General features: G+C 41.5%; 1 protein-coding gene across 1 annotated transcript in view; it reads left to right on the top strand.

Moving 5' to 3' along the window:
- herc2 (HECT and RLD domain containing E3 ubiquitin protein ligase 2) overlaps positions 1 to 23,421 on the top strand; it is a 130,451-nt gene that overhangs the window by 39,233 nt on the left and 67,797 nt on the right. Inside the window, exons 11-39 of the mRNA XM_056275683.1 lie at positions 1,289 to 1,477; positions 1,720 to 1,871; positions 4,806 to 4,963; positions 5,133 to 5,246; positions 5,384 to 5,635; positions 5,716 to 5,909; positions 6,387 to 6,587; positions 6,704 to 6,932; positions 8,396 to 8,520; positions 10,073 to 10,251; positions 10,382 to 10,566; positions 10,654 to 10,809; positions 10,925 to 11,110; positions 11,238 to 11,414; positions 12,119 to 12,222; positions 13,780 to 13,930; positions 14,042 to 14,256; positions 14,917 to 15,049; positions 15,214 to 15,341; positions 15,489 to 15,684; positions 15,961 to 16,094; positions 17,081 to 17,254; positions 17,751 to 17,887; positions 18,188 to 18,339; positions 18,456 to 18,647; positions 18,839 to 19,026; positions 19,208 to 19,400; positions 19,499 to 19,681; positions 20,386 to 20,570. Of these exons, the coding sequence (XP_056131658.1) occupies positions 1,289 to 1,477; positions 1,720 to 1,871; positions 4,806 to 4,963; positions 5,133 to 5,246; positions 5,384 to 5,635; positions 5,716 to 5,909; positions 6,387 to 6,587; positions 6,704 to 6,932; positions 8,396 to 8,520; positions 10,073 to 10,251; positions 10,382 to 10,566; positions 10,654 to 10,809; positions 10,925 to 11,110; positions 11,238 to 11,414; positions 12,119 to 12,222; positions 13,780 to 13,930; positions 14,042 to 14,256; positions 14,917 to 15,049; positions 15,214 to 15,341; positions 15,489 to 15,684; positions 15,961 to 16,094; positions 17,081 to 17,254; positions 17,751 to 17,887; positions 18,188 to 18,339; positions 18,456 to 18,647; positions 18,839 to 19,026; positions 19,208 to 19,400; positions 19,499 to 19,681; positions 20,386 to 20,570 (4,962 nt within the window). The remainder of the gene's footprint in view (positions 1 to 1,288; positions 1,478 to 1,719; positions 1,872 to 4,805; positions 4,964 to 5,132; positions 5,247 to 5,383; positions 5,636 to 5,715; positions 5,910 to 6,386; positions 6,588 to 6,703; positions 6,933 to 8,395; positions 8,521 to 10,072; positions 10,252 to 10,381; positions 10,567 to 10,653; positions 10,810 to 10,924; positions 11,111 to 11,237; positions 11,415 to 12,118; positions 12,223 to 13,779; positions 13,931 to 14,041; positions 14,257 to 14,916; positions 15,050 to 15,213; positions 15,342 to 15,488; positions 15,685 to 15,960; positions 16,095 to 17,080; positions 17,255 to 17,750; positions 17,888 to 18,187; positions 18,340 to 18,455; positions 18,648 to 18,838; positions 19,027 to 19,207; positions 19,401 to 19,498; positions 19,682 to 20,385; positions 20,571 to 23,421) is intronic.

Genomic DNA, 23,421 nt, shown 5'->3' with positions numbered 1-23,421 from the left:
ATACTAGTTATGTCAGTTACAACAGCCAAACTCAGGCATGGATGTGAAAGCTGATTACAGGAGGGAAGAAGGAAGCAGAGTGAGGCGAGAGGGTGAATGGATTTTTTGGGGGGGGATTATTTCAAAATTGCTTAATTCGCCAAAGTTGCCCTCCCAATTGTGTGTTTTACTTTTATTTACTGATCACCTGAAAACTTCAATTCCTTGATGCAGCTATCTAAACGCGGTTATTGAAGATATCGCATTATTGCTAACCCATGTAGACACCTTAATCGAACTATCACTTTAATTTGACCCCAGTAAGACTGACTCCATGTAAACATAGTGGCTGTTGCACATTACGTCAATGTGAATGCTATTGAGTGGTTGAGTAAAAAAAAAAAACCCTGCCATTTCCTGAAGTGGGGTTGTAAAAATTGGAAGATGACCGGGGTTAACCTGCTGTTCAAAAGTTCACTCGGCTCTGCAAGGAAAATGAAAGGAAACAAATATTCTTTCTAATTTCTCCTTTTAGACAGCCTATCAAATGTACTTCTATTATGTTGTCTGTGACCCCGCTTCCAACATTGTGTTTAGATTTTTTGGAAAATGTCTCCATTTCTGTTTTGCCACTCATCCAAAATAGTTGAGGATAATAAGCTCTTTAATTTTATTTAGCAGGAACGTCCATTGTTTCAGTCCGACTTCAGAAATATGACTGTTTTCTGCTGCTTGCCATGTTTTCCTTTTGTCTCTCATTTCTGGGTTGGATGCCAGTGGCCAGAATCGTGGGGGAAATCACTAACTTTTTGGTGCATGGGCACAATCAAATCTCTGAAAGAATTCTGGTTAAGCTGTATATAAAGCACAGTAATTCAAGTGATTGGCCAAAAATCTAGCTCTGTTAATTATTTTATGCTTGCATCAAATTAAACCATAATTTGATTAAGCTAGTTTGATTGAGGTCTTTATGGCATCTGCATAATCAAATTACTGCCTTAACACTAGAATGACTGGGATTTCACTCTGATTAAAATTTCATCAATAATCTTTTAAAATCGAATTATAAAATTGCTTGTAAACACACTGGCTGATGTAAGCCATCACAGACAGTCTCAGGTGTGGTTTAAAAACAGGAATTTGCTCATGATAAAGGCTTTGCTCCTTAAATAGTTAAAAGTTATCACTGTTTACAGACAAAATTGTAAAGCGCTTTATCTGGTATATTAGTTTGTCCCAAGGATAAGCCCACACAACATATTATAAAGCCGGGATTGACGCTCTTCTGCTCTCACTCTGTCCGTTTCAGGGAACTCTGCAGGAGGTGATTGCGTGGGGTCTGCTTGGCTGGAAGCTGTATGCCAATGTCAATGGACCCATCCAGTGCAAGGCCCTATCTAGTCTCGGTGTCACACAAATTGTTTGTTCAGAGAAGGGATTTCTCATTCTTTCCAGCAGTGGTGCTGTTTATACTCAGAACTACAAGAGTACTACTCTGGTCAGTTTTTGAGCTTTTAAAGAATTTTTTAATGCATTAATCTTTAATAATTAATCTTTATTAATTATTTTTATATGCATTAATTTGTAATTTGTGATATTGGGCTGTACAAATAAAATTGACTTGACTTTAATCTTCCTTCCACATGGTGACCAGTGTTCTCTGGGGTATGTGGGAAGGTGAAACGTATCCTCACAACCAGTATCTGCTGCTGATCAAAGCACTATATTATGTTTTTGTAGGCTCCAATGTTGGTCCATGCTCTGAGCTCTAGAAAGATTGTGAAGTTGGCAGCTCATCCAGATGGGCAGCACTACTTAGCCCTTTCATCCAATGGGGAGGTGTTTTCCTGGGGCTGTGGTGATGGTGGCCGCCTTGGACATGGAGACACCACGTAAGTTTATGTTATCTTTATTAGTTAGCATTTCATTATGCAAGGATCACCTTACTTGGAGATTTCCAGCTAGTGTCTTAAATCTTTAATAAGAATGAAAGTCTTAAACAAAAGATTTCTACATGGGAAAACAAAGTAATGGAATACTTGAAAAGCTTTGGGAATTATGGATGTAGGCAAGTGTTGCTTATACAGGTTTAGTCTCCTTGAAGATATGTTTTTTTTTTAAATATTAATGAAAGAAGGTGTGAAAATCTATTTTAAATTATTCACTTGTCCTGGAGACATTTGCACTCATTTAAATACGTTATTTAAAAATTTCTACCAAGTTTTATGCTAATAGACCAAAGAGTATTGTCTCTGTACATGCTCAATAATCCAGGTAAGAAAATCAAAGAAAAACGGGTGTCCGTGTAGCGTAGCAGTCTATTCCGTTGCCTATCAACATGGGGATTGCCGGTTCGAATCCCTGTGTTAACTCTGGCTTGGTCGTGCATCCCCACAGACACAATTGGCCATGTCTGCGGGTGGGAAGTGGGATGTGGGTACGTGTCCTGGTCGCTGCACTAGCACCTCCTCTGGTCGGTTGGGGTGACTTCATGGTGGAGGGGGAACTGGGGGGAATGGCATGAACCTCCCACATGCTATGTCCCCCTGGCGAAACTCTTTACTGTCAGGTGAAAAGAAGTGGCTAGCGACTACCACATGTATCGGAGGAGGCATGTGGTAGTCTGCAGCCCTCCCCGGATCGGCAGAGGGGGTGGAGCAGCGACCGGGACAGCTCGGAAGAGTGGGATAATTGGACGGGTACAATCTGGGAGAAAAAAAAAGGGGGGAAATCAAAATAAATAAATAAAATAAAATAAAATTAAAGAAAGTTGAATCGGTTCAGTTCAGACTGGAAGTCACTTAGATGAGTGATGAAATGTATCTGTCAATAAATGTTGTATCCAGATGAACTGATTCAACTTTCTTAGACCAAAGAGTAATTATTCATCTTTTGCTGACTGAATGTTAGAATTGTGTAAATGTCCTTGTATCTTTCATATGTCCCAATCCTCCAGGATTCTTTGGAAAATATGTAAGATAAGCAAAGGTGTCCCAAAATACTGGCCATTTATATTATTATTATTATTATTTCTTTTGTGTTTCCTGTTTTGCAACCTGTAGAGCCGGGTCCAAACTATGGACCTGAGGCACTACAGGGCAGATGTCACTTGATTGACAGTACTCGTCGTAATATGTGGGCTGTTCCCGAGTAGGGCAATCTTCTGGACCGTATGGATGTTGATGTTGCCTGGGATACAGTTGGTGAACTTTTCCATTCCCTTCTTCATGAGTCCTAGAGCTCCGATGACCACTGGTGTTGTTTCAGTCTTCATACCCCACATCCTGTTGATTTCAATCTCCAGGTCTTTGTACTTGGTCAGCGTCTCTGTGACTTTCCCTGAAGTGGTTTTTCAGATGGTATTGGCATGTTGATGAGCATGCACCTCTTTTCCTTCCTGTCCTTGATAACGATGTCGGGCTTGTTGGCTTTTATCGCTCTGTCAGTGTGGATGGGCATGTCCCAGAGGATGGTGACATCATTGTTTTCAGTGACCGTTTGTGGCTGATGTTCATACCACTTCTCAGTCGTTTTGATCTTATCACTCCTACAAATCTTCCAGTGCAGGTATGTTGCTGCCTTGTTGTGCCTGTATATGTACTCGGTCTTTGCCAGTTCCATGCAGCCTGAGACAATGTGGTCGATGGTTTCTTCGTACATTCCACAGATTCTGCATTTCGGGTCTGTTCCATCTTTGATGATGCGATGGTGATAGGATCTGGTTGCCAGGCTCTGGTCTTGTGCAGCGATTATCAGGCCCTCCATCTCTGCTTTCGGCCCGATGCTCCTCAGTCACTGGTGTGTCTTTTGTTGGTCCACGTCTGTGTCTTTCATTCTTTTTGGGTACTTCCTGTGCATTGCTTTGTCCTCCCAGGTTTTTTGTAGTTGCTGCTGGCCATGGTGTTTTGCCTGCTGCTTCACTCATTTGGCGTAGATGGTAGTTGCCTCATTTTCTTTTGGTGGGGTTTCTGGGACACCAGGCTCTTTCTTGAATTGTGCAGCTTCTTTATTGATGGAGTAGATCTGATGTTTTACTATTCGGAGGAGTGGGTCATCTGTTTTTGTCAGGTATGCATCCAGCCTGATAGTGGTAGTCTTGAAGGTAAATTCGAGTTGGACTAGGCTTCGTCCTGAAGCTCTTGGTAGGTACAGCCTGTCGACATCTGCTTTCGGGTGGTGCGTCTTCTCCATGGTCAGCATCTTTCTTGTCTTGGTGTCTAGTCTCTTGATGTCGTTCAGTTTCCAATTGATGATGTTGAAACTACGTCACTACAGGTATCGCTAGGGTGTTGATAGCTTCAGTTCTGTTAGCCGCATTGAGTTCGCTCTTTAGTACCATACACACTCTCCTGTGGTACTCTTTCCAGATCTTCTCCTTCATGGTTGATTCCGGATCTTCTTCATGGTTGATTTATTATTTTTATTGTTATTATTATTATTATTATTATTATTATTATTATTATTATTATTATTATTATTATATTTGTGGTACACTTTCCGGATCTTCTCCTTCATGCTTGATTCCGGATCTTCTCCTTCATGGTTAATTTATTATTATTATTATTATTATTATTATATTTTTTTAGAAATGCTAAAAAAATCCAAAAGACATAATTGATAAATTTTTATGTAAACCAAGGACCCCACAATCCTTTCTGGATAGAAGGTACTATTTTACCAGTTTACCCTTTCCTGAATCTGAAAATATTTTTCCAGTATGCCTCATCATATACTCAGTTACCCATTGCAGTGCAAATTAATTTGTTGAGGGATAATTGGTGAAGTGCTTCACCTTATGATAGCACCAGAGGTCCATTTCATTTCAGGTATCTAGAGGAACCTGCCATGATAACAGCCTTCAATGGTAAGCAGATGGGGAAGCATGTGGTGCACATTGCGTGTGGGAGCACCTACAGCGCTGCCATCACGGCTGATGGAGAACTCTACACCTGGGGAAGAGGGAATTATGGTCGACTGGGCCATGGTAAGATCAATCTGCACCCTGCAACAGCTGGCCACCCTCCCCTTGCTCTTCAGTTTCCTTCTACAACAACATAATGTAGCATATAAGATATCTCTCCCCTCTTGTCTTCATCAGTCGTTCTGTATCTGGTGATCACTGAAAAGGATTTATCTCCTGCATGTTTTTCAAGGCTCAAGTGAGGACCAGACCACACCCATGCTGGTGACAGCGCTGAAAGGACTAAAGGTGCAGGACGTTGCCTGTGGAAGTGGTGATGCGCAAACACTTGCGGTGACTGAGAACGGTAAGAGGGAGAAACGGTACTCTTGTCTTGAATTTTGACCATGTGTAGACTAAGAGAAGTCTCCCATTATCACCCCCCCCCATTGTCTTGTTAACAATTTAAGTTTTCAAAAACACTTCCTCTCCTGGTAACCACAGGTCAGGTGTGGTCCTGGGGGGACGGAGACTACGGTAAACTGGGCCGAGGTGGCAGCGATGGCTGCAAGACACCCAAGCTGGTGGAAAAACTTCAGGACCTAGACATAGTGAAGGTGTGCTGTGGCAGTCAGTTCTCAGTAGCCCTCACCAAGGATGGCCAGGTGTACACATGGGGGAAGGGAGATAACCAGCGACTTGGTCATGGCACTGATGAGCATGTCCGCTACCCCAAGTTGCTTGACAGCCTACAGGGTGAGTTAGGTATGAAAAACGTCTTTTCGAAGTGGTAGTAGTACTAAATGACTCATCTGTGAGTGTCTCTCTCTGTACAGGGAAGAAAGTTATGGACATCGCTGTAGGTTCCACACACTGCCTTGTTCTTACTGATGATGGAGAGGTACACAGCTGGGGCAGCAATGATAAGCTACAACATTTTGATACACTGTTCTCCAATAAGAAGCAGCCCAAAGCACTGCCAGAGCTCAACTCCAAACACATAGTTGGCATCTCCTGTGGCCCAGGACAGGTAATATACGTATTATACGTTTTTAAAATTTTTTTTTTTAACATGGTGATGCTGGCCGTGTGGCTTGGGTCCTAGGCTGTTCTAGTAGCGTTTGGCCACAGCTTGGCATCCTCCTCATCATATTTTTCATGTATATTTTATAATTCCATTATAATTCTGTTACCCTCTTTCAATTGTTGTATTGTGTAAATTGTGTAAACACAACATCCATTGCACATTGTCCATCTTGGGAGAGAGATCCCTCCTGTGTTGCTCTCCCTGAGGTTTCTCCCTATTTTTTCTCCCTGTTAAAGATTTTTTTTTAGGCAGTTGTTCCTTATCCGATGCGAGGATCTAAGGACAGGATGTTGTGTTGCTGTAAAGCCCCTTGAGGCAAATGTGTAATTTGTGATATTGGGCTATACAAATAAAATTGACTTGACTTTCTAATGTGTTGATTATGGTGGAAGGGACATAATGATCAATTTGTTTTTGCAGAGCTTTGCCTGGTCCTCATGCTCAGAGTGGTCCGTGGGTCAACGTGTCCCTTTTGTGGTGGATGTGTGTCCCATGACATTTGAGCAGTTAGACCTGCTCTTGCGTCAGGTCAGCGAAGGCATGGATGGCAGCTCAGACTGGCCTCCCCCACAGGAGAAGGAATGTATGATAGTGGCCACTCTCAACCTACTTCGGCTTCAGGTAAACAGAAATTTGTTTTCCGCTGAGAATAATTTAAATTAATTTTATAGCCTCTGTTGTCACATCACACTTACACCCACAAAAATATACTGGCTAAAATGTTGCCTGTCTAATAGCTCCATGCAGCCATCAGTAACCAGGTGGATCCAGAGGAACTGGGCTTGGGCCTTGGCAGTTTACTGCTTAACAACCTGAAACAGACTGTGGTTATGCTGGCTAGCAATGCCGGGGTGTTAAACACTGTGCAAGCAGCTGCCCAGGCTGTCCTCCAAAGTGGCTGGTCAGTCCTACTGCCCACTGCTGAGGAGAGGGCCAGGGCACTATCCTCACTCCTGCCTAACACAGGTATGTTGGAAAATAAAGCTCTTAACAATTCCGGCCCAACAAACCCTGCCCCTGAACTTTGACCACTACAGATCTTCAGAACATCCCACTTCTCACAATAACAGTGGATAGAAACATAATAACATAATAGAAAGTTAAAAAATCTGTTGTGAATTTGAAGTGAATCAAACCATTTGTGATGAAAAGGTATGGATAAAAATTTATGTTGACCATTTTCATGATCTTTACCTGCTTCATTCCAAAATTTAATCAGGGCATTTAGGGTCCATTTCTCAAGTTTCCTAAAAACCCTACGTCTGTCTGTCCTCTAGATAAACAGACAGACATACAGAACATATAAAGCAAAAAATGCATTGATTGCAATTTTCTTGGCTGATTCCGTTTTTTTTTTAAATCTGATCCACCAATTTCGACCCACCCCCCAAGAATTATTGACAGCATACACAAACATTTTTGTAATTTTTCTTTAATGGAAATTTAAATTGTATGTTCATAATAAAACATTTGACTATTAAAGCTCATGTTGTTGCAGCACAGTGGGACAGTGGTTAGCACTGTTGCCTCACAGCAAGAAGGTCCCAGGTCCTTTCTGTGTGGAGTTTGCATGTTCTCCACATGTCTGTGTGGGTTTCCACTGGGTGCTTAGTTTCCTCCCACCATCAAAGATGTGTGTTAGGGTTAATACTCCTGTCTGTGCCCCTGACCGAGGAATGGGAAAAAGAACTGGAGTTGGTCCCCGGGCGCTGTATGGCGGCTGCCCACTGCTCCTAGCTACATGGCTAGGATGGGTTAGATGCAGAGGATGAATTCCCCCCATGGGGATTAATGAAGTCTGTCTTCTTCTAAATAACTTTTGCATTTTCTCCAAAACTGCACGAGGTTACAGAACCTTCTTGCACTTGAACAAATCTCAAAATAAAAAAGTGGTCCAGGTTACTGGACAGCGCTTTTTTGTACAAATAAAATCTAACTGAAAATGAATTGCAATGTATCCCACTTTATCTAACATCTTTTACTTTCCCAAAGTAAACAATGGTTTTCGTAGACATGTTTTAGCCCATGTGTGTGTGTGTGTGTGTGTGTGTGTGTGTGTGTGTGTGTGTGTGTGTGTGTGTGTGTGTGTGTGTGTGTGTGTGTGTGTGTGTGTGGTTGTGACGTTACTATCTGTCCCTCTGTGTGCACGATGTGAACGATCGTGCAAGTGCATGCGTGTAAATTTGACCAGCACAGAATCGGATATATCTGAGACTGACCGGCTGGTCAACGATCATGGCAGATCAAATTGAAAATCCGCCAATTTCGGTCATTGGCCGATCGATTGGTGCGTTTATAATTAATACCCCTCAGGGTAGTATAATAAGACTAATTTAGCACAAGAATAGTCACTTGGCTGTAGAGATGAGCAGGTGATTGCTGCTGGAGAGTTGGGCATATAGTGAGTCCTTTATTTCTTCTTTTTTCAGCATCAGGAAATGAGATGAGTGTCAGCCCTGGGCGCCGCTTCATGATCGACCTGTTGGTCAGCAGCCTGATGGCTGATGGGGGGTTAGAGTCAGCTCTGAATGCAGCCATCACTGCGGAGATCCAGGTCAGTGCATTTAATGCATGAGTCATGGCTCTGCTCCTTTTCCCCTCACATAATTTATTTATGTCCATAATTCCTTTTCTGCTTAGGTTATAAACTGCAGCCAGATGGCAAAAAGATTAATCTTTTGAATGATTTGCTTAACACACCAATTTCTGGTCATCTCTATGTCAAACAGATGCGCTGAATCTTGCTTTAGTAAAGAATTTGCAGATTGAAATGTGTCTGATTGACGATAGAAATAATTACTTTTTCCATCAAAGGAGTGCCTTTTACACCATATTTTTATACATGAATCCTTAAACCTGCAGTGTGGAAATTTTGTCTCTCCCTTCTGGCAGTGAGAGTATCTCCTTCCATAGGTCATATCACTCCTCTTCTTCAGCAACTCCATTGGCTCCCTGTTAAATACCGTATTGACTTCAAGATCCTGCTTCTCACCTTTAAGGCGCTTAATAACCTAGCTCCTTCATAGCTTTCTGAACTCCTTCATATCTCACCTGCACTCTCAGATCCTCTTCTGCTCTCCAACTCACTACACCATTGGCCTGCTTGACTACCATGGGTCCAGAGCCTTCAGTCATTCTGCCCCCCACCTATGGAACTCTCTCCCACAAGACATTCACAACATTGACTCTCTTTCAAACTTCAAATCCCATCTTAAAACGTACCTTTTCAAACTGGCATATTCAGTCTGATCCACGTTTCATTGAGTTTTGTGCTGATGATGATTTTATACTTATCTGTTGTACTTTTTCTTGTCTACCCTGCTCTGTTTTGATTTTATGCTGTCTGATACAGTGCTGCTTGTTTTGTTTTTTTTTAACTGTGTTCTGTAAGGTGTCCTTGAGTGCTCTGAAAGGTGCCCACAAATAAAATGTATTATTATGATTATTATTAATTACTTCTCTTCTTTCGGCGCTCTCTTAACGAGGAAAAGCTACACCAGTGGTTATCTGTGTTTGTCCTCGCTGTTGATCGCATTTTCTTTTTTTAACTTTAATCCCTCCTGTGAACGCTGAATTTCTTTGTTTGCTGGAGCATCAGAAACTTATTCTTGGATGCTTCTTAGGTTTTTCCACCATAGCTTCCAAGCCCAGAAGCTTTCTGGTAGAAAGCCTTGAAAGCAAGCCAATTGGAGGCATGCGAACACTTTCATCACACGGAGGTTCACCTTTGGCAAAGCAATCATTGATGATTAACGTAAAACACATCACTATGTAGCACCTCTGGTGCACCAGCATGGTAATGCAGTGTGGGAATGTCGCCCCAGACACCAAATTTAAAACTCCGGTATACTGTGAAATACAGAGAGATTTACTTGGCGGTGATGGGCTTAAATAATCATTGTGTGAACTCATTTTGCAAGGGCTTAAATGTCAAGGACTTTCATTTATATATAAAAGTCCTGCACTCTAGCTTTAAATCAGTGTCTGTTTATACATTTAGAATATGATGCTTTACATCCCCTGCATCCATTCCTCCTGAACTCTGGTACTCCAACATTTCTTTTTGTATTTGAGTTTCACACATTACAACTTTTTCTTCACATCAGGATATTGAGGCCAAGAAAGAGGCTCAAAAAGAGAAGGAGATAGATGAACAAGAGGCCAACGCCTCCACCATGCACCGCTGTCGCACCATGCTGGACAAAGACCTTATCAATACTGGAATTTATGAGTCTGCCGGGAAACAAAGCCTGCCACTAGTTCAGCTTGTGCAACAACTATTGAGGTACCTGTAGTATTTAGCTCCATCATTGTCTTATATGCTATGTTTAGGCCACCATACAGCAGGTGACATTTCACAAAGTGGTGCCACTGTTGAATAGTTAATAGTAGATTAACAGAGTTGATCCTCACAGGAACATTGCCTCCCAGACCATCGCGAGGCTGAAGGATGTCGCTCGGCGGATCTCTAACTGTTTAGACGCAGAGCAGGTCAGTAAGGAGCGCTCTGCCTCCTTGGATCTGCTGCTGCGCTTCCAGCGGCTGCTGGTCAGCAAGCTCTACTTGGGTGTCAATGGTACAGAGAACGTCAATGGTTACAGTAAGTCACGCTTGCCAGCCAGGCTAATTTTTCTGTGCCCAGCAGGCGAGAAAAGTTGATGTATTGTTCATTTAATCCTATCTGTAGGCCCCGAGCTCCTGGGTGTAGGGTCCCTGCTGAAGAAATACATTGCCCTGCTATGTACCCACATTGGGGACATCCTCCCTGTGGCAACTAGTATTGCCCTTACTGGCCACCGTCACTTTGCTGAAGTCTCTCGTGTTATTGAGGGAGATTTAACAGGTAGCTCCCCTTCTCACACGCTCTGACCTTGTGTACTTTTTCAGACAGCCAGAGCATGAGTTGTGTTCACATGAGTGAGTCAGACACAAATGACTTATTTTCTTTTGTTGGATAGGTGTGCTCCTGCCTGAGTTGGTGGTGTCCATTGTCCTCCTGCTCACCATTGATGCGGGTCTTATGCAGGAGACGGGCTCCATCCCTCTCCTGGCTGGACTCTTGGAACACCTTGATCGATTCAACCACTTGGCCCCAGGACATGACCGAGATGATAATGAAGACCTGGCCTGGCCGGGAATTATGGGTACAGCGGCAATTATGTTATGGAATATAACAATATAGTTAATTAGTTTAGGATGTTGAGGAGAGACGAGAGTCTATTCAATGTGGTGCGGGTTGTTATGTGACTTGCCTTTGTTATGCTGTGGCAGGTTCGTTCTTTTCAGGGCAGAGTTCCAAGAACAATGAGGAGGTGTCCCTCATCCGCAAGGCTGACCTAGAGAATCACAACAAAGATGGGGGTTTCTGGACAGTCATTGATGGAAAGGTCTATGATATCAAAGACTTCCAGGCTCAGTCCCAGTCACTAACAGGAAACAGCATCCTGGGTATGGATCAAAAACCTTTTTTTATTGTTTTTTAGGATCATCAAGTGCTTTTTGCAATTTCTTGAATTGCATTTATCAGCTTTCAGTATGTTTGAAGTAGGGTGAACATTTGATGTGATTCCTAACTGGATGCATATTTGATCTGTACGGGTGGGTCAGGGTAAGGCTTTAGGTAAACAGGGCTGTCCTGTCCTAGTTTGACACCATGCTTGGACCATGAAGTACTAGTAGTGTAGCCATCGACATTTCATGAAATTGGAATTATTAGGATTCAATCCTAGTGTATATTGTTATTCATTAATTTTCTTTCTTTTTTACTGCAGTTAAAATCTGAAATGGTATTGCCAGGGACTGTAAAACATAAAATCAAATATTCTTGGGAGTAAAAAGCCACAGATCACTTGCAAGATAGAATTTTCAGGGTTTGGTGTCATTTTCATTTTAAAGAACATTCTTAGATACATTATGGTTGTGTTGTTATCAGCTTTGAAATACAAATGAAATCATTGACTTTTAATATACATATATACATGTTTTCATTTAGTAAAGCATTGAATAAAGTATTCTGATTCTGATGGTCCCTAACAGGAGCAGCCGAAAATAGTAGTAGTAGTAGTATTGTGTTTTATTTATTTATTTTTACTTTTGTTTTTTTAATCTTTTTTGCTATCTGTATTGATCTAACAAGACATCTCCTTTCACAGCCCAATTTGCAGGGGAGGACCCTGTTGTTGCTTTGGAAGCTGCCTTGCAGTTTGAGGACACCAGGGAGTCCATGCAGGCCTTTTGTGTTGGCCAGTATATGGAGGTATGGGACATCATGATTAGCTTTCAGTGCCTTTCTTCATTTTTTTATTTTTATCTATCTATCTATCTATCTATCTATCTATCTATCTATCTATCTATCTATCTATCTATCTATCTATCTATCTATCTATCTATCTATCTATCTATCTATTTGCTTTTTATTGTGTGTGTGTGTGTGTGCGCTTGCGTGCGTGTGTATGCAAACATGCATGCATGTGTCCGCAGCTAATTTCACATACTATTGGACCTATCAGCCTAATATTTTTTTTGCACAGTTATGACTGTATGATCAAGAACCTCTCGTGGTTGTGGTGATTCAAAACCTTTGAAAAACGTTTGTTCTCGCAACCACCGGTCCATCTCTTCATTCACTCTCAAGCTCACTCGACTAACGCTGCTTTCTGTTGCTGCTTGATGTGAGTCAACTGTAGATGTGAGTCGCACACATGCACGCATGCGCTCGTTTGACTTACTAGTTCAGGCAGCGATGGTGTTAAAACATTATGTATTTGGGTATGAGTCTTGAAAGTAAACGAGAAGTCAGTCGTATTTTGCAATTCAGCAAATCATTCACTGGTGATCTCAGCGCAGGAGAACTGGAGGAACACTGGTCAAACCAAAAACAACCTGTCTTTATTTTCATAGTATAATAAAGCTGGGTGTTTACGCTCCCGCATGTGACTCACATCACGTCTATGGTTGACTCAGATTGGGCAGCGACTTGAGCAAAAGTTATTAAAAGAATTTTGATAATCCAAAATATTCAAAAGTTATAAAGGAAAAACTTCTTCTAGGTTGCAGTCAAAACAGGAAGTGTTGCATATTCTTGTCATTGCCCGATCTGAGTCAACCGAAGATGTGAGTCATGCATGTGTGATCGTAAAGTTTACCCAGCTTTATTGTATTATGAAAATAAAGACAGGGTTAGGGTTAGAACACAATGGTTATATAGCAAACATTTTCTTTTTGGAAAGTGCAAGTTCATATTAGAATTGGTCACATTCGTGTGAGGGTCCACTTAGGAGGCTGCACATCCACAGACTGACAGGCAAAATGTTTTTATCGGGTAGATTTTTTTTAGCTTGAGTGCTATATATTTCCTGTTCAATTGACTTGGGCATTGTGCAAAAGTTTCATAATGGCAGGAAAAACAGTTTTTTTCTGTCTGTGTGTGCATGTATCTGTCTGCTGCTAATTTCGCGCACTGCTGGGCCTGTCAGCCTAATAATTTTTATGCATTGTTATGACTGTATGACGAAGGACCTCTTGTTGTTGCAGTGATTCAAAACCTTTGAAAAACCCGTTTTACACCGCAATTGAGTGCTAACCTCAGCTGGGTTTTTGCCCAAGTCCAAGCACTGGAGAAGCGAAGATACACAGGCAGTGCCTCCGTATTTTCCCTTCTCCTGGTAGGTGAAAAAAGGGGTTGTTTGTTGTCAAGTCAAGCACCGACGAGGGGGAGCTATGCCTGGCAGAGATCTGCACTCTACTGAGTGCACTCTTCTAGTTTACATAGTCACTTATGTTTGCTCTGTATTGTCCATTGATCTCCTCTCAGCCCAACCAGGAGACAGTGACCACCCCAGACCTCAGCAGTCTTTCCTCCCCACTCATTGACACAGAGAGGAACCTGGGGCTGCTGCTGGGGCTGCATGCGTCCTACCTGGCATTGAGCACCCCTCTGTCACCTATGGAGATAGAATGTGCCAGTAAGTTCATGAGAATGATCAGTAACTTAGAAGTAACCCAGCGTAAGAACTTGGTTGTTTGGTATTCTTTCCTAGCGTCTCTGAAGAGACATTTTTGTTCTTCTCTCTCAGAATGGCTCCAGTCCTCCATATTCTCTGGAGGCTTGCAGACCAGTCAGATCCACTATAACTATAATGAAGAGAAGGATGAGGACCACTGCAGCTCCCCAGGTACAACCACTCCAGATAAGGCCAAGCTGTACTCCCGCAGGATAACCCTCAGCGACCATGCACAGCCTTTCTTGCAGGCAATTGCTGACAACAACACTCAGGACCACACTGTGAAGGTACAAGCATGAGAAATAGAACAAATGCCCTCCTCAAGATGGATTTTCATCCATTTAATTTTGCATAAATTAGGATTTACCAAATTGGACAGGCTAAATGCAAATGATAAAAAGTTTGACTCTCATTTGAGAAAAGTTAGATAGGGAAGTTTAGGTAAGTAAAGACATTGTGCAAAAACGGAGATGGAATTAATTTTGTTGAATTAATATTGACTAAGCAACATTTTCAGTGTCATTCAAAATGTTCCTACATTACTGGTAATCTAGAGCAGAGAAAGTAAGCTGTTGCTCACATGTCTAGAGCATCACTGTGATTATAATGGTGATTAGTTGGGCATTAGATAATTGCCAACTGCTTTTACTTTTCCTTTTCTTTCCTTCTTTGGAGTACATGAAATGTGGCCAACATTAACTGACATGTAAAATCAATGGCAACTTTTAAAATAATAAATCTTGAAAGACTTTTTCATACAGATGCGTTTTCATGTTGGTTATATTTCTGAAGGAGCTACATCTAGTGTTCAAGAAGTGTATTTCTAAGCTCATGGAAACACATTTTTTTTTACTTTTATTGAAGCTTGAATGAACATATAGGTATGGAGTATATTAACTTAGAAGACAGATCAGTGAAAAATGTCTGTGTTCTTTGTGACGTTACAGGATTTCTTGTGCCAAATAGAGCGTTGTTGCAAGCAGTACCACCTTATTACGCCCATCACCTTCCCCCCAGAGCACCCTGTAGAGGAAGTTGGCCGCTTGCTGCTCTGCTGCCTGCTCAAACATCAAGACCTCGGTAACCTTGCAGTTGCCTTCTAAATTGAACTCTGGAAATAAGAACAGGGAGCTAAACTTTAGTCTGCCACATTTTTAAAATGTGTTTCATTGTTTTTATAATGTTGAAATTGAATTAACTAAGTTTTTTTTCTCGTGGACTGACAACTTCTGTTGTTGTCACAGGCCACATCGCTCTCTCACTTGTCAACCAGTGTGCCTTGAGGGTGGACCAAGGGAAGCAGCGGTCACTCCCCAAATCTGTGATTGATGTGTGCCGCATGGTGTATCAGGCAAAGTGCTCTTTAATCAAGGTATTGTTAATGCTTGAAAAAAAAGTGTTACATGCCTATGTTGCCTTTCACCGGAATAAAGGTGAAATTTTCATTTTGACTCATGTTTTGAGACACAGAGAAATAAACATAACTGTTAGTGACCTCGGTTTTCTCAACCTCTATCAGACCCATCAGGAACAAGGCCGCTCTTATAAGGAGGTGTGCGCTCCAGTCATTGAGCGGCTTCGCTTCCTCTTCAACGAACTGCGTCCAGCTGTAAGCAATGACCTGTCTATAGTGTCCAAACTGAAACTTCTCAGCTCTCAGCCACGCTGGAAAAGGATTACCCAGAAATTAATCAGGGACCGCAGGAAAAAAAGAGGTAAATTCCTCAATTATTCTGAATCATTGATAACACACACACACACACACACACACACACACACACACACACACACACACACATTTATTGACAGCTGATGATTGACTCACTGGATTATTTTGCCCCTTATTTGTTGAGCACTTTCCCTACCGAGTGTTTCTTTTAACAACATTTTATATATATATATATATATATATATATATATATATATATATATATATATATATATATATATAATGTCCTGAATTGATACTTATGTGTTGATATTTTTTCTAGTGCCTAAGAAATCAGAGTCTGCTGATGAAGAAGAGCCAAAGCTCGAGAATGAAGGGACCAATGAAGAGGAACTTAATGTTACCATCAGCCCTGCACCTGCTGATAGAAAATCACCCACTAGCAAGACACCCAAGGTGACAGAGTCAGATCTGCAGACATCTTTTAAAATTTATCTCAGGATTTGTAAGAACAGTTATAGGAAAATCTCAAAAGCCTTTTAATTACATTCGCTCACTTTTTCCCTAACACTTCAGCATTCCCACTGAAATTAAATTATTTTCAAAACTTCTTTTTTTTTTTAGCCAACTAGGCTGTCTGTTTATTATGTTTTTCTATATCAGTATAACCCAGGAAACAAAATTGGAAACAAAATACCAACACTTTTTCCAATGAATTTTCTGTTGCCTAATAACTATTAACTCATCTGGCCAGTGTCTTATTACCTTGCAAAATGTTATTGTTTTATTTGGTTTGTACACTTTGTACTTGCAAGGATACAGCCACAAAATGTAAAGCAGAGAGTATTAAAAAGTAAATGGTAAGAACAGCATTATTTTGCTCTATAGATACTTTTTCATTGACATTAAATTGACAAACATTAACAAATTAGAATAAGACTGTTTCCTTAAGTGTTACTTTACCCTTTTCTTGTGTAGAAGTTATGAGCAAAAGTAGCAGTTAGGGTTTTTTTTTGTTGCTCCCCCTGTTTCCTGAGCCATATTCCTGTAATCTGTTAATTTACCTTCTACTGTCTCCTCTCCGGGTTTTTTTTTATTTAGTCGCTGTGTTTGACAGCTCATCTGCCACATGTTCTGCTATTTATAATAAAATGCAAGTAGCAGTGGTAGCAAACCAGAATTGCTCCTGTCACTTTGTCTCCAATCACAATGGTGAAGTGTGATTGGAGACAAAATGTTATTAATGCACAGGTTCTGGACATCTATTAACTGGCTAAAGGGATAAATAAAGCCTTGTTCTATGTGTAATCACCTTCAGCTCTTAACTTACGGTAAAATTTAGCATTTGCAATAAGCATATTTCATTTTAGAAATGCTATACCTAAGACTGAGGCTATAGTATTCAAATAGCTTGATATTTTAAGATTGTTATTTTACAGCAGGACAAGTGGCAACCGCTTCTGAACACAGTGGCCAATGTGCAGAAATACAGGTGGCTTAAGCACAGTGTTCAGGGGGCCTACTGTCAGTCTAGCCTTATGGCTACCATAGTGGAGTTTGCTCTGAAAGAAGAACCTCTAGACGTGGAAAAGATGAGGAAGTGTCTTCTAAAACAGGTGAGAAAAATCAACAGATATTCTATCAGTGTGGTTCGTTACTTTTGATTCTTTGATATGTAGCTTATGTGAGGTTGTGTTACATAAGATGGATGTTATAGATATGTAACAGTCTTCCGTTTGTGTCCACATTGTATTTAACTGTTGAAATATGTAAAAGAAAGTACACTTGAGATTACACTACACTACTCATGAGTCGAGTTACATACATGCATAGACCCACTGTAGACAGTAATCACATTTCTGTTTTGAGAGACAGACAACTAGAAAATGCAGGGAAGACACTTCTGTTGTAGACAAGGGGCAAGTCTGTGTCAAAGTCTGGAGAGGTAATAACAGCATAGTGAGGGTGAATGTTATAGGTCATATTATTCCATTCCAAGGAAAAGCAGGGAGTACTCTTTTTGACTTTTATGGTGTTGAGATGAGAGCACACACATTAGACTCGTATTGAGAGAAAGAAACATGACTGCTGTTGACTTTTGGTCTCCAACAGCTGGAGAGGGCTGAGGTGAGGCTAGAAGGCATTGACACCATGTTGAAGCTGGCCTCAAAAAGCTTCCTCCTCCCGTCTGTGCAGTATGCAATGCTCTGTGGCTGGCAGAGGGTTATACCAGAAGGGACCAACATTGGGTTTGTTAATAGTTTTATATTTATGGTAAAATTAATAAATGAATAAACTGGAGAATTTGCTTTAGAGATTTCACTCTGTCTGTAGTAAAGTGACATTGTAGTTTCCTTGATTTAGCATGTTGAATTGTGATTATTCAAAGGAAGTTACACAAATTATTTCACACAATGCTTATGTCCGTTAAGGCAAATACTGCAAGAGCTTATATATGGCTTCTAATTGAATAATGTAAGTAGGTGCTTCTGTTTTCCATCAGTTATTCAGTTACCCCAGCATTCTAATATTTCAACTCTCACTGTCAGAGAGCCCCTGTCTGACTGCCTGAAGGATGTGGACCTGATACCCCCATTTAACCGCATGCTGCTGGAGGTGACCTTTGGCAAGCTTTATTCCTGGGCCATTCAGAACGTCCGCAACATCCTGCTTGAGGCCAGTGTCCGGTTTAAGGAACTGGGTGAGTGGCATGGTTAAATAGCCACAAGAGGATGACAAAAATAAGTGGATGATTGTATGATGGAATTTTAATGATCAGAAGTGGACACAAGCTAATTTTTTTTGTCTGTTAACCAGGTGTGCAGCCTGTTCCCCTGCAAACCATCACTAACGAGAACCCAGCGGGACCAAGCCTCGGCACCATTCCACAAGCCCGCTTCCTCCTTGCCATGATACATATGCTCTCCCTGAAGCACGGGGCCAACAGCCTCAGTCTGCTACTGAACTCTGGCATGCTGGCCCTTACACAGAGCATCCTGAGGCTCATTGGTGAGGCCTGTCAAGTCATGCAAGGCACATTTGCAACAGAGGGAGACAGTGCTTGCTGTGTCCTACCCCCTGGGAGACAGAACATAGCAAAAAGACATAGAAAAACATAGTTTTTTCAAAGTCATTCATCAACATTGATGTAATAGAGGATACTGAAGTATTGAGTGCCCTTTTTACTGTTATATTCCCAGGTCCAAGCGCAGACAGCAATGAGGAGGACCTGAGTTTATGTGCACATGGAGGCTCAGCAACAGTACTGGAAGAGTCCAGGAAAGAGGCTGCCCCCACCCCGCTGCCTGCCTCAGGCCCAGAGCTGGCTTCCATGATGAAAATAGGTACCAGAGTCATGCGGGGACTGGACTGGAAATGGGGAGATCAGGTAAATTACTGGAGCACTTGATTAATATTGACAATAATAGGCTAATACAATCAGGGACAAGTTAACAGCTTTTGGATTACTGCTTTATTAACCTTACGTTGGCACATCTCAACGTTTTATGGGCAAAAGTTGAGTACAGAGCATATTGAGTTGTGTTTGACCTTGCTTACACAATGCTCAGGATGGTCCGGCTCCTGGTCTGGGACGAGTCATCGGGGAGCTGGGCGAGGATGGCTGGATCAGAGTCCAGTGGGATACAAGCAGCACCAACTCCTATAGGATGGGCAAGGAGGGCAAGTATGACCTGAAATTAGCTGAGCCACCACCTACTACCCAGCCTGCCACTGAGGACTCTGACACAGAGGATGATATAGGTCAGCACACTGCACTGCACTGTACAGTACTACTTTATTGTATTTATCAACTCAGTTCGAAATCTGCTCTAGGTTTAATGAAGTCCTCTGCATTGTAGAAGGTGAGCCGGTGGAGAAGAGCAGCCACCCTACAGCAATGATGCTGACCAGCACAGTAAACCTGCTGAAGACTCTATCTCTATCAGCTGGGATCTATGCAGAGGTGTTGCAGACAGATGCGACACGGACCCTCTGTGGGCTGCTGAGGATGCTAGTGGAGAGTGGAGCCAATGACAAGTCAGGTAGCTGATCTGACACATTAGCAGAGGGCATTTTACCTTTACACAAGATTAGTGGCTCTATTGTGTGGATGCCTCCTCAGACAATGGATAAGCTCAGTTCGGGGACAGCAGACGATAGATCATTGGTAATTATGTATGCTTACGAATGTATTTAATTTTAGTCTGCTTTCATACTGCACATCTTGAATGCACTATACGAGATCCTGGTACCATTTTGTCCTGCGCGGAGTGTGTCAGCACAGTATTTCTGTGACTTGTAATATGTCCTGCCTGCACCAGGTAACCAAGTTAAAGTCTGTGTACTTAGTGCCTTACTGGATGAACTGGACAAAAGAAAGCAACTCCAATTATCCTTTTGTTTTATATAGCAACATGACGACTCAGTGTTTAGTACAGTTGCTTCACAGATGGTGGGTCTTGGGTTGGAGTCACCATGTTTTCCCAGTGTACATGTGGGTTGCTTCCTACAGGCCAAAAGCATGCATGTCAGGTATTTGAATTGGGGGACTCCAAATCTTCCATAAGTTTGAATAATGTGAGTGATTTTGTGTGTGTGAGCCTTGGAATGGGCTAGCTATCTGTCCAGTGTCTCCCTTTCTTCTGCCCAAAGCTTGCTGAGATGGGCTCCTTCCTGAGACCCTGATTTGTATTTAGCAGGTACAATAAATGAATCGCATTCTAACTGGTCCCATCTCTGCCTTCAGGCTGTACCTCAAATAGGCTGGTGTCTCGGGAGCAGCACAGGAGCTGGTGCACATTGGGCTTCATCCGCAGCATTGCGCTCATGCCCCAAATGTGCAGCACCCTCAGCTCCTCTGCATGGATTAGCTTGCTCATCCGGATCGTGGAAGGACACCAGTCCTTCAATGCTATCACTCTGCAGAGACAGGTGGGTTTAACTCATATGTTAGATGTGCTGTTTGTGCTGTATGCCATATGGTGTCGTTTTTGCAATTTTTGAAAGAATTCCTGAAAGATTTTGTGATGCTGTTTAGTGGGGAAGTTTGTTGGGAGGAACTTAGTATAGTCCATCATCCTCAGTTTATGTATTATTGTGTGAGGCTGATGGTTTTGAAATGTATTTGAAACCTCAGAGGTGCTTGGAACACTCTCAACCCATGCAGTGCCCAAAATTAAATTAAGATTCTTTAAAGAGACCTGATGTCAGCTTTGTTAGCAAGAGAAGCATAATATGACCAATTATGCAAGGAGAAATTCCTGAAAAATCATGGTTATACCTTAGCTAGTAACATAAACTATATATTTTGCAAAACAATATTCTCTGAGGATGAGGATTCTTAAAATAATATGTATTCTTACTGTTGCATGATATGTTGGGTAAACTGTCTTGCTGACGGGATTGAACAGCTTTAGAATTAACCAGCACCGCTGAAACAAAACAACAGATAAAGTTAGCACAAACATACAGGGGTGGATGGGAAGGGGGGGGGGGCTACGAGAGGGGAAAAGCGGCAGCCACACGAGTCAGCAGTGTGTTTGGTGAAATAGATGAATAGAGAATAGAATAGAATAGAAATTTCATCATCACTATTTCAAAAAGTATTTACCCTGAATGTGCTTCCTTCAGAGTGTATACCTCAATTTAAATTTTCATTGGGTCTGTCTGGCATTAGTGTGTTTTTACGTAATGTAATTTGAATCTGACTTGTACTTTAAATGTGAGCGTAGCAAAAAGGCACGTCCTTGTACCCTTACTGATACTGTGGTAAAATTAAACTATAAACCTAAACAAGAGCAAAAGCAAACTATAAACCTAAACAAGAGCACACAGTGCCATATATGTTACGCACTACTCTTAAGCCATTAAATATGGACTTCATTTTGCTTCCTGTGTTTTTGCATTGTTTTCTGAGGAAGGGTTGTGATCTTGAGCCAGCGCAGGGACCTGGCCTCTTAAAAAAAAGTCTAAACTGTTAGCACTTAAGTTGAAACAACTTTCGCTTAACTGCACAGAGGAAACAAAAGCTAGATCTACTTTGTCATAGCAGAGAAGACAAGGAAGGAAAAATAGAAAGGAAATTGAATTAATGAATACTGTTGATAATAGATATCCAGTTTATTTGACATATTATCAAATTGTTGCAGTTCTGGTCAACATTATTGGCACCCATGATTTTTTCATATATCATGTACAATATCTTAAGAAATAAATTGAAATGTACCAACTTTGTATCATCAGAATATTTTAGTAGGATTTCCAAGGCTATTAAACAAAAAAAGATGCATTTTCAACTCGCATGTAGTGATTTTAAAGAATAAACACAAAATATAGCCTGGACATCATTAAAGGCAACCTTGCCTAATATTTGGGTGCACAACATTTGGCAACAATGATAAGCCTCCAAACGTTTCTTGTAGCCATCTTTAAGCTTCTTGCACCTGTCTGCTGGTAGTTTCTCCCATTCTTCCATTGCAATTCGTTCAAGCTCTTCAGTGTTTGCAGGATTCTTTTTCCCAATGGAAGATTTCAGCTCTCCAAAGACTTTCAATTTGAATGAGATCAGGACTCATTGCTGGCCAGTTCAAATAAATCAAATTTTTCCTTTCACCCATTCTTTTGTGCTTTTGGATGTGTGCTTTGGGTCCTGATCTTGCTGGAGGACCCATGATCTTTGACCCAAACCTAGTTTCTGTACACTGGGTAGCACATTTTGCTCGAAAGTGCCTTGGTAATCCTCTGATTTCATGATTCTTTTTAAGGGAGACTTCACCCCAAAATCAAAAATTCATGTTTTTCCTATTACCCGTAGTGCTATTTATTCATATCAATTTTTCAAGTCAGTTTTGTATAGGCCAATATCATAAATTAAAAATTTGCCTCAGGTGGCTTTACAGCAATACAACATCCTGTCCTTAGACCCTCGCATTGGATAAGGAACAACTCCCCCAAAAAAACCCTTTAACAGGGTGAAAAATAGGATTAAAAAAAACCGCAGGGAGAACAACAGAGGAGGGATCTCTCTCCCAAGACAGACAGACGTGCAATTGATCTTATATGTACAGAATAAAACAGTTTACAGAATACAACATTGAAAGAGGATAACATAATTATAATGGAATTATAAGATATATGAAGAATATGACGAGGACACCAATAAATGATAATAATAATAATAAATCATATATAGCGCTTTTCTAACACTCAATAATTATAATAAATGATGGTGAAACAAGACAACAGATAAACATAGCACAAACATACAGGGGTGGATGGGAAGGGGGGCTACGAGAGGAAGAAGCGATAGCCACACATGACGCCAGCAGTACTCTCCGGCTTAAACAGATATAAAAAGGGCAAGAAAAACAAAAAACAGCAGCGCTGTGGATGTTGATTTTCTTCAGGAGTTTACTCCCGTAGCCTATTCCTCCGCTGAGGTATCCACTTGGCAGTGGCACTATTTAACCCATAGCTGGGGGCTGGTTCATGGGCATCAGGGAATATCCACACACTGGTGAGCCTGCGTACCACACGTCGAGGAGCCAGACCTCCTCCGAGTCCCTTGTAGTTCAGCCAGGGTCCAAGGTGTACCCAGTTACCGTGTGCCGCCACGAGGAGGCATTACATAGGGCTTGCTATTTGGAGAGGTTATGTACTGGCAGGAAGAGACTTATGTGCTTGGCTCTCCTGTTCGCATTTCTGCTAGCCAGCGGTGAAGGTTGAGAGTGAGACATGACAGGCACAGAACACTACACCAACACACCAGACGCTTCACAACAAC

Source organism: Lampris incognitus, chromosome 3, assembly GCF_029633865.1.
Source record: "Lampris incognitus isolate fLamInc1 chromosome 3, fLamInc1.hap2, whole genome shotgun sequence".
Classification (NCBI taxonomy): domain Eukaryota; kingdom Metazoa; phylum Chordata; class Actinopteri; order Lampriformes; family Lampridae; genus Lampris; species Lampris incognitus.
The sequence above is the reverse complement of the archived record's forward strand: the minus strand, read 5'-3'. Positions and strand labels throughout refer to the sequence as shown.